General features: G+C 34.8%; 2 protein-coding genes across 2 annotated transcripts; one reads left to right on the top strand and one right to left on the bottom strand.

Annotated features, from left to right (window-relative positions):
• The first annotated feature begins 2,992 nt into the window (after window positions 1-2,992).
• Window positions 2,993-3,718, top strand: LOC126601292 (uncharacterized). Its single transcript, XM_050267983.1, has one exon. The coding sequence runs from the start codon at window positions 3,075-3,077 to the stop codon at window positions 3,486-3,488; it is 414 nt and encodes a 137-aa protein (XP_050123940.1). The 5' UTR covers window positions 2,993-3,074; the 3' UTR covers window positions 3,489-3,718.
• A 275-nt stretch (window positions 3,719-3,993) lies between these two features.
• On the bottom strand, window positions 3,994-5,727 carry LOC126601291 (probable xyloglucan endotransglucosylase/hydrolase protein 26). Its single transcript, XM_050267982.1, has 4 exons — window positions 5,489-5,727; window positions 5,120-5,220; window positions 4,825-5,018; window positions 3,994-4,714 (listed from the first exon to the last, which is right to left on the bottom strand). The coding sequence occupies exons 1-4, from the start codon at window positions 5,649-5,651 to the stop codon at window positions 4,306-4,308; spliced, it is 867 nt and encodes a 288-aa protein (XP_050123939.1). The 5' UTR covers window positions 5,652-5,727; the 3' UTR covers window positions 3,994-4,305.
• Window positions 5,728-11,195: the final 5,468 nt, after the last annotated feature.

The raw sequence follows: 11,195 nt of genomic DNA, 5'->3' as shown, positions 1-11,195 counted from the left end.
CCATAACACATCATTGGCCTATGCCGAGCTAACTCCTGGCCCTTGCCAGCCGAAGTGCTACACCACCCCGACAGCTTCCCCGTTATAGCACTATCCAAGAAGAAGACAAAGAAAATGAAATTTTTCTTACCTCGGTGTGGCGCGGAGAAGACGAAGAAAGCAACAAAATACGGTCCTTTGCATGGGCAAGTGTAGAAGATTCCTAAGGGAGGGGGAACAAATGTCCTCTAACTTTCTCTCTCTTGTAGGGTAGAATAAATTGCACTCTAAACTTGATTTAATCATCTACTTAAGGTAGACTTAAATAGGCTTTGAAAGAAATTTATTTCCCTTTCCTAAAAGAACTTAATTTCCTATTAAAGAGGGAATCTATATCAAAATAAGAAACAATCCTATGTTTCCTAAAGCAAGAAAATCTCTACACTTGCTGCCCTTTCTTGCGAGCAGACCAACAGGTGTGGCGGGATATGTGAAGTAAAAAATAATCAAGAAGAATATGGATGCGACACATGGATTTTTGGGTAAAAGAGACAATATTACTGTAATACCTTAGAGATATTTAAAATATATTATTAAGTGGAATTTTTTTCGGAAAGTGGAAAAGATGAAAATGCCCTAGTTGGCTAAATTGAATTATATGAGGACGTATTTTATCCTCATATATTTTATCGTATTTCTTGGTATATTTGGATAGAGCTCGATCTCATGAACGTGTAGGCACAAACTGTATTTGAAACGGAGTTATAACGAAAATGTTATTAACGATTGAAGTCGAGGACAAAATGGTCAATTTACCATTTCTAGAAGGCTCCAGATTTTTGGAGCCAAATTTGGGATGCCACATGTGTGGCTGTGATGAAGAGGGAAGGAGAGAAAGAAGGTAAAAGAGAAGGGGAACCGGCCAATGAAGGAGAAAAGAAAGGAGGGAATGAAGGAGGAAGAAAATCAGATCCTTCATCGACCCGCCGACCTAACCCGATCGGATCTTCCGATCCCGGCCATCGTTGACGATAGGACCGGTGTCAAAATGATCCTTATTTCAAACTCAATTGTCCCCTTTCCCATTTCCATCACAAAATTTGATAAAATTGGTGGATTTCGAGAGAAACCGTACGGAGGGGGCGCTTGGGTTTGGCTTCAATTCGCCAAAACCTAAAGCTAACTCCTACCATTACCACCACCAATAGTCTCCCCTCAATGTCAGGAATAAAGCCCAAGCAATGGTTGGGGGCGTTAGAGTGTGTTATGAGGTTGAATTGTGAACACCTATTTCAAGGGTTTCCGATGGTCCAAGGCTGATTTCAGGTGTTTCTCGGTTGAATTGGACTTCAAGTCAGGTATGAAAATCACTCCTCTAATTGAGATCTTCATGCTTATAAAATTTGGTAATTTTTGGAGTTAGTCGAAAAATTGGGTTTCCATTCGCCAAAAATCGCCATCTGTGGCGGCGCGTGGTCGGTGGACTGATGCTGCCATTTTGTGCATATTTTGATATTCTAAATATGAGTTTGGTACCAAATAGATGTGTTTCGATTCTTAAACCCAAAGTTGGTTATTTCGGTTATTTGCATATTATCAGATATGGGTTGGAAAATGAAATGTGAACTATGAATTACTTGATCCTTTAGTAGGATACGTAGACAGTTTAACGAGAAGGTTAGATGCATTCATAATAAAATAACTGAGATCAATCTTTTCTTGAAATTTAGCTAAGAAAAGAAATTTGGGGCCTATCTTAGTAATTAGCTTCCGAATTAGAAATTTCGGGTCGTTACAATTATTCTCGAGGCACACCGAGATTTGTACGCACAAGCAGTGGGCAATCATCCCTCAATCAAGTCAAAAGTGCCCAAAATATGTATTTATTCAAAACATATTTCATCCATCCTCATCAAATCTTCTCCACAAGGTAACCCCCAAATCATTCATTTCTAATTATATTAATTAGCTAATTAATTGATTTATTACCCAATTAATCTATTAATTAGCTAACAAATCATGAATCTCACCCCAAAAACCATCCAAGTGGCCGGTCCCCATCTCCCAAAGGGGTTGGCTACACCCATATAAATATCATCTCATTTTTTTCCAAAACTCAATTTGAACTCTCTTGCAAAATTCTCTAAATTCTCCAAACACTTTTCCCTCAAAATTCTAACTTTGGCATCGGAGGTTCTTCGGCTAAAACCCCCTCATTCATCGTGGGTGCGTAAGACTCTTGGCCTTGACCTAAAGTATTATTTGTTTTGTAGGTGCAATTTTGTCCAAAAAGAAGAAGACGGAAGTTTGTATCCACATGTATTTCCTCAAATATCATATCTACCAAAAATCAGCCAAATCTAAAATCATATAATTAGATTAAGGGTTGGGTTTCTTTGTAGAAACATATTCGTCTATTTTCTTCACTATAAAAGAATATCTTAATGGTTTTAGATCACCCAAATTTGAAATCATATGATTAGATTAAGGGTTGGTTTCTTTATAGAAATGTATTCATCTATTTTCTTCACTATAAATAAATGTCTTAATGGTTTTAGATTTGCTTAATTTTGTGTAAGAATGATCTATGATGATGTTCTAAAAGATAGATGATTCAGACCATTAAAATATATTGCGAAGTACGTCTTATAAAAATATGTGTAAAAAGTTATGTAAAAAAAAAATGGTACCACAAATTCGCCTTATTAAAAATAAAATGCTTGATAGAGGTGCTTAGTAAAAATTGTTACCTGCATAAGTTGTAAAACAACCGAAATAACAAATTATCCAATACGCCATTGTTTTGCTCTATATAGTACCAATCTTACATCTCGTTTGATGAGTTAAATGAGATTATGTCTTAGGGATATAATTGGATTGACATAGACGTGCAAGACATGATTTCTAACTCATGTATAAGGATATATTAGACAATTTACTTTATTATGAATTCAAAAATTTCAAGCATTTTTCATTAATTTTCTTTAAATCAATTTTAATTAATCACAACTTTATCTCATTCCGTACATTAAACAAGACCTAGGTGTAATGTTGCTGCAACACAAAGCACAGACACACAGACATAGATCAGATCAATGCCGATGATCGGAGACGTCGAGAAGATGATCGGAGTTGGCCTCGTTTGGGGTGCCACCAACGCCCTAATGCGCCGCGGCGCCCTCCTCTGGGACCAAGCCCTCAAATCCTCCTCTGCCCATGCCCAGCCCGGCCCAATCCACCACAAGCTTCTCGCCTCCTTGACGAGCTGGCTCAGGCTCCTCGCAATCTGGCAGTATACAGTCCCCTTCTTCGTCAACCTCTCCGCCTCTGCCACTTTCTTCGCCATACTCAGCCACACTCCGATCTCGCTTGCCGTCCCCGTCACCAATGCGACGACCTTCGCCGCCACCGCCGTGTTTGGCTTGCTCTTGGGGGAGCAGACCCACCTCGGCCTCGCTATGTTCGGTACGGCTTTGATTGTTTTGGGCATTTGGCTTTGCATCAATTAATCGGAATTTCAAGTTTTGTATTAATTCTATGCGTAGATTAGCTTGTTTCGTTCGATTGCTGAATGCTTGAGTGTTTGGCTGCTGAGAAAATGAGGGAAAATCAAGAGGAAATTTGTCATTTTAGTAATACTTGTTTTTCTCTGAAATTTATTGAGCAGAGGAACTGAAAAAGTAAGAGAACGAACAAATGTGAATGATTAATAAACATTATGAATTTCAAATTTTACTTACTGGGTTCCTTTGCTTTATGCATTCGGTTTGTATAAACTTGAGGCTTATTTTTTTATATGCCCGTAGAATTCGATTTTAATCTCACTTATCCTCTTGTAAGTCAAGCTTTGCGTTATCGGAATTGTCTATTCTGTTAAATATCCGTTAAATTACTTATGTTGCATAGCAAGCTTGGTTTGTTCGATTAAAATCGAGTTCCCGGGGGCGTAGTTAGCTTGATTTGTTTGGGTATTGACGTTTGAGTGTTTGGCTGCTGAGAAAAGAAAGGAAGATCAAGTGCAATTTGGTCATTTAATTGATACTTCTTTGTCTCTGAAAGTTTATCGCTTTATAGATCAATGTAGCTGGAACACAAGTAAAAGAATGATACAAATGTGAGTGAATCATTAAAAAGGAACAAAAATGGTATATCTGTTTGAATTACAGCAGAATACAACATAATTGAAAAATCGAAACACATAAAAACCACAAGGATTATTTGTCAGTCGTGAACGGGAAGAGGAAAGCCAATTAAGGCTGCAGAATCAGTCGTCTGGTTGAAACGGGATTCGGGTTTCTTTCTGTAGCTTGATTGCTTAGCCTCAAATCAGAATTGTTGTTTAGAACATTCAGATGGCATCTTTCCATTGAATCGTTTAGTGTCTTTGCAGTAGTCATAGATCATGTGGTTATTCCTGACCCACTGCAGCTGGCCGAGCTTACCGCTGCTCAGCCGGCTGTATATAGGGGAGGTCCACCAGTTAGCCCGGGAAGTGGCGGCGCATACACTAATGCTGGCGGCTCCATCCCACTTGCAGGCTCTTGCCCTGAAGTTTTTGAACCCGGCTGTGAAGGGTGCACCGGTCCAGTTTATCTTCTCTAGCCCACCTCTAGTTGCCCAGTTATCAGCATTCCATAAGCTGGAGTAAACCTTCATCCCTTGCTTGTTGGGGTAGGCAATCCCCTGGTTCTCGTAGTTTCGGAAAACACGAATGGGCAAACTATCGACGTACCAACTGAAATCATAAAAGTGTATTGAAGTTTAGAAGTTGTTTGGTTCCACGACTCGTACAACAGAAGATGATTTCTTTTCACCCTGTTAAGATTGAAAGCAAAGTTAGCTTACACAATTTCAGCAGGGTTCCAATGTATGGTGTAGTTGTGGAAATCCGCGGTCGGGTCAAACCAGAGGTAAAATTGCTGCTCTTTGGTTCCATTTCCTTGTGTGTATATGTTTGTGTGGACAATGTAAGGTTGTCCAGAAACGTTCCCTAGGAATTCAAAATCTATCTCATCGTGTTTGGGTCCTGTTGACGATAGCTGCACAAATTTGAGTATGAACAAATTAGCACGCGCTAGTTTACTATGTATCTCGCTCGGGTTTTTTCAGTGTTTTTATCTTGCTTCAGTTAGCGACTTACATAGTACGCTGTCACTATCCCGGCGGAATTCCCAGGTACCAACTTAATCAGCATCTCGATGCTTCCGAATAAGAAACCTCTCTTTGACATTGCAGCAGACCCTGCAAAGCAAAGGCAGTATTGTAGTCTGGTTAGAGGAGATAACTTGATCATTGCATGAGCTTTTACATGTTCTACACGGAGACATTTCATCGATGGATATTATTCTACCAACAGATTAGTTAGAATTCTAGTGCAAAACTTGATTAATGCCACATCAGGGATGGACTAACGCGTTATAAACAAACTAATTAATCGTCTAATCCAAGTTCGTACGGATGCACGCACGTAGATCCCAAGAAATCGAAAGAGTTAAAAAGTAGTTGTAACCTGAAGTTTGATCGAGCACGAGGTTAAGATTCTCGCCTTGAATCGTAGCGTGTTGGGTACCCCAGGTGAGGTACATGCTCTTCGAAACTTTTGCATCGGCTAAATTTTGATGGAACGCAGTGATGCACAGAGCTACCAGAAATGCTTGCAAAGCTAGTGCCATTTCAACTTCTTCAGTCCCAACTAAATTTTTCTTTCTCTAGGACAACAACAATTTGTTTGTCGAAACGGGACGCGTCTTGCTTAATTTGGATTCTTGATGGCTTTATATAACTTTCTATTTTGCAGTGTGCAAAATATTCTCTCCTACCACTACGGCATAGCTTTTGACATTCCTATTTTAGAAGAAAAAAACGCGTTGAAGCATGCTCCTCAAAACTTACAAATTATACTGCAAATAAGTTATTTATTTATTTTTATTCAAGCGATGCTCTAATATAATTTTACCAGATAGGGGAATTCGAACTTGGATATAGAGGAGAGCACATTGTTGAACTATTTTAGCCGGATTTACAAAGTTCAAGATTTTAAAAAGAAAGTAGATGTGGTGGTAGAGTTCGATGGAAGAATGAACAATGTTTTTTTGTTTATGTCGTAAGTTTGAATTTAATGTTTAGTGGAAGAGGAGAAAGAAGTTTTAGACACAATTAATACTTAGATATATTTAGGTGTAAAATTAGTCCACATGGCATCCATTGAATGTAGGCCTGGCAAACGGGTCGTGTCTGTCGTGTTCGTGTCGTTTTCGTGTAACACCTGTTATCTTAATGGGTCATGTCGTGTCACACCTGTTATCTTAACGGGTCCTTAACAGGTCGGGTCACTTTACCCAACGGGTAAAGTGACCCGACCCGTTATGACCCGTTAAAAAATATATATATTTTTCTTAAATTTGCACATACCGCACATTACCACATAAATATTACTTCAAAATATTAAAACATATTTGTCATTTAAGTACTACATCTACACTCGAAAATAAGAGCCTAATAAAAAAACATCCATACACTAGTCTATTACAAAATATTAAATGTGCAAGGATATGCAAAATGAAAGAGTCATAACCGTTAAATCGAAGTTAAATGTCCAAGGATATGCAAATCGAAGTTAAAATAACCGTTAAATCGTGATTTTTTGTTTTATAACCGTCGAAAAGTTTTGTCTCATTACTTGATCTCTAAATGTTTGTTTTTTGTGATTTTTGGCGTATGCGATCTCGAAGCATATACAAACAAGTTTAACGGTTTGATCGTTGAAATTAGTTTCATAGAATTTGTATCCCATCAAAACGATAGATCCACTAACACTTAGAGTTTATTTATACTTTCATTAAGTATAAAATAATATTTTGTGGTATCCACTTGTGTAAATATTTTAAATTGACGATCGAATTCATTCATTGTATTCGTATAGGGTCAACAAGTGTAGTTGTAAAAAATTATCAAAATCGAAGTTAAAATAACCGTTAAATCGTGATTTTTTGTTTTATAACCGTCGAAAAGTTTTGTCTCATTACTTGATCTCTGAATGTTTGTTTTTTGTGATTTTTGGCGTATGCGATCTCGAAGCATATACAAACAAGATTGACGGTTGGATCATTAAAATTAGTTTCATAGAATTCGTATCCCATCCAAACGATAGATTCACTAACACTTAGAGTTTATTTATACTTTCATTAAGTATAACATAAGATTTTGTGGTATCCACTTGTGTAAATATTTTAAATTGACGATCGAATTCATTCATTGTATTCGTATAGGGTCAAAAAGTGTACTTGTAAAAAATCATCAAAATCGGAGTTAAAATAACCGTTAAATCGTGATTTTTTGTTTTATAACCGTCGAAAAGTTTTGTCTCATTGCTTGATCTCTGAATGTTTGTTTTTTGTGATTTTGGGCGTATGCGATCTCGAAGTATATACAAACAAGTTTGACGGTTGGATCGTTGAAATTAGTTTCATAGAATTTGTATCCCATCAAAATGATAGATTCACTAACACTTAGAGTTTATTTATACTTTCATTAAGTATAACATAAGATTTTGTGGTATCCACTTGTGTAAATATTTTAAATTGATGATCGAATTCATTCATTGTATTCGTATAGGGTCAACAAGTGTACTTGTAAAAAATCATCAAAATCAAAGTTAAAATAACCGTTAAATCGTGAATTTTTGTTTTATAACCGTCGAAAAGTTTTGTCTCATTACTTGATCTCTGAATGTTTGTTTTTTGTGATTTTTGGCGTATGCGATCTCGAAGCATATACAAACAAGTTTGACGGTTTGATCGTTGAAATTAGTTTCATAGAATTCGTATCCCATCAAAACGATAGATTCACTAACACTTGGAGTTTATTTATACTTTCATTAAGTATAACATAAGATTTTGTGGTATCCAATTGTGTAATATTTTAAATTGACGATCGAATTCATTCATTGTATTCGTATAGGGTCAACAAGTGTAGTTGTAAAAAATCATCAAAATCGAAGTTAAAATAACCGTTAAATCGTGATTTTTTGTTTTATAACCGTCGAAAAGTTTTGTCTCATTACTTGATCTCTGAATGTTTGTTTTTTGTGATTTTTGGCATATGCGATCTCGAAGCATATACAAACAAGTTTGACGGTTTGATCGTTGAAATTAGTTTCATAGAATTCGTATCCCATCAAAACGATAGATTCACTAACACTTAGAGTTTATTTATACTTTCATTTAGTATAACATAAGATTTTGTGGTATCTACTTGTGTAAATATTTTAAATTGACGATCGAATTCATTCATTGTATTCGTATAGGGTCAACAAGTGTACTTGTAAAAAATCATCAAAATCGAAGTTAAAATAACCGTTAAATCGTGATTTTTTGTTTTATAACCGTCGAAAAGTTTTGTCTCATTGCTTGATCTCTGAATGTTTGTTTTTTGTGATTTTTGGCGTATGCGATCTCGAAGCATATACAAACAAGTTTGACGGTTTGATCGTTGAAATTAGTTTCATAGAAGTTGTATCCCATCAAAACGATAGATTCACTAACACTTAGAGTTTATTTATACTTTCATTAAGTATAAAATAAGATTTTGTGGTATCCACTTGTGTAAATATTTTAAATTGACGATCGAATTCATTCATTGTATTCGTATATGGTCAACAAGTGTAGTTGTAAAAAATTATCAAAATCGAAGTTAAAATAACCGTTAAATCGTGATTTTTTGTTTTATAACCGTCGAAAAGTTTTATCTCGTTACTTGATCTCTGAATGTTTGTTTTTTGTGATTTTGGGCGTATGCGATCTCGAAGCATATACAAACAAGATTGATGGTTGGATCGTTGAAATTAGTTTTATAAAATTCGTATCCCATCAAAATGATAGATTCACTAACACTTAGAGTTTATTTATACTTTCATTAAGTATAACATAAGATTTTGTGGTATCCACTTGTGTAAATATTTTAAATTGATGATCGAATTCATTCATTGTATTCGTATAGGGTGAACAAGTGTACTTGTAAAAAATCATCAAAATCAAAGTTAAAATAACCATTAAATCGTGAATTTTTGTTTTATAACCGTCGAAAAGTTTTGTCTCATTACTTGATCTCTGAATGTTTGTTTTTTATGATTTTTGGCGTATGCGATCTCGAAGCATATACAAACAAGTTTGACGGTTTGATCGTTGAAATTAGTTTCATAGAATTCGTATCCCATCAAAACGATAGATTCACTAACACTTGGAGTTTATTTATACTTTCATTAAGTATAACATAAGATTTTGTGGTATCCAATTGTGTAATATTTTAAATTGACGATCGAATTCATTCATTGTATTCGTATAGGGTCAACAAGTGTAGTTGTAAAAAATCATCAAAATCGAAGTTAAAATAACCGTTAAATCGTGATTTTTTGTTTTATAACCGTCGAAAAGTTTTGTCTCATTACTTGATCTCTGAATGTTTGTTTTTTGTGATTTTTGGCATATGCGATCTCGAAGCATATACAAACAAGTTTGACGGTTTGATCGTTGAAATTAGTTTCATAGAATTCGTATCCCATCAAAACGATAGATTCACTAACACTTAGAGTTTATTTATACTTTCATTTAGTATAACATAAGATTTTGTGGTATCTACTTGTGTAAATATTTTAAATTGACGATCGAATTCATTCATTGTATTCGTATAGGGTCAACAAGTGTACTTGTAAAAAATCATCAAAATCGAAGTTAAAATAACCGTTAAATCGTGATTTTTTGTTTTATAACCGTCGAAAAGTTTTGTCTCATTGCTTGATCTCTGAATGTTTGTTTTTTGTGATTTTTGGCGTATGCGATCTCGAAGCATATACAAACAAGTTTGACGGTTTGATCGTTGAAATTAGTTTCATAGAAGTTGTATCCCATCAAAACGATAGATTCACTAACACTTAGAGTTTATTTATACTTTCATTAAGTATAAAATAAGATTTTGTGGTATCCACTTGTGTAAATATTTTAAATTGACGATCGAATTCATTCATTGTATTCGTATATGGTCAACAAGTGTAGTTGTAAAAAATTATCAAAATCGAAGTTAAAAGAACTGTTAAATCGTGATTTTTTGTTTTATAACCGTCGAAAAGTTTTATCTCGTTACTTGATCTCTGAATGTTTGTTTTTTGTGATTTTGGGCGTATGCGATCTCGAAGCATATACAAACAAGATTGATGGTTGGATCGTTGAAATTAGTTTTATAAAATTCGTATCCCATCAAAATGATAGATTCACTAACACTTAGAGTTTATTTATACTTTCATTAAGTATAACATAAGATTTTGTGGTATCCACTTGTGTAAATATTTTAAATTGATGATCGAATTCATTCATTGTATTCGTATAGGGTGAACAAGTGTACTTGTAAAAAATCATCAAAATCAAAGTTAAAATAACCATTAAATCGTGAATTTTTGTTTTATAACCGTCGAAAAGTTTTGTCTCATTACTTGATCTCTGAATGTTTGTTTTTTATGATTTTTGGCGTATGCGATCTCGAAGCATATACAAACAAGTTTGACGGTTTGATCGTTGAAATTAGTTTCATAGAATTCGTATCCCATCAAAACGATAGATTCACTAACACTTGGAGTTTATTTATACTTTCATTAAGTATAACATAAGATTTTGTGGTATCCAATTGTGTAATATTTTAAATTGACGATCGAATTCATTCATTGTATTCGTATAGGGTCAACAAGTGTAGTTGTAAAAAATCATCAAAATCGAAGTTAAAATAACCGTTAAATCGTGATTTTTTGTTTTATAACCGTCGAAAAGTTTTGTCTCATTACTTGATCTCTGAATGTTTGTTTTTTGTGATTTTTGGCATATGCGATCTCGAAGCATATACAAACAAGTTTGACGGTTTGATCGTTGAAATTAGTTTCATAGAATTCGTATCCCATCAAAACGATAGATTCACTAACACTTAGAGTTTATTTATACTTTCATTTAGTATAACATAAGATTTTGTGGTATCTACTTGTGTAAATATTTTAAATTGACGATCGAATTCATTCATTGTATTCGTATAGGGTCAACAAGTGTACTTGTAAAAAATCATCAAAATCGAAGTTAAAATAACCGTTAAATCGTGATTTTTTGTTTTATAACCGTCGAAAAGTTTTGTCTCATTGCTTGATCTCTGAATGTTTGTTTTTTGTGATTTTTGGCGTATGC

This window comes from Malus sylvestris, chromosome 15 (assembly GCF_916048215.2).
Source record: "Malus sylvestris chromosome 15, drMalSylv7.2, whole genome shotgun sequence".
NCBI lineage: Eukaryota > Viridiplantae > Streptophyta > Magnoliopsida > Rosales > Rosaceae > Malus > Malus sylvestris.
The sequence above is the reverse complement of the archived record's forward strand: the minus strand, read 5'-3'. Positions and strand labels throughout refer to the sequence as shown.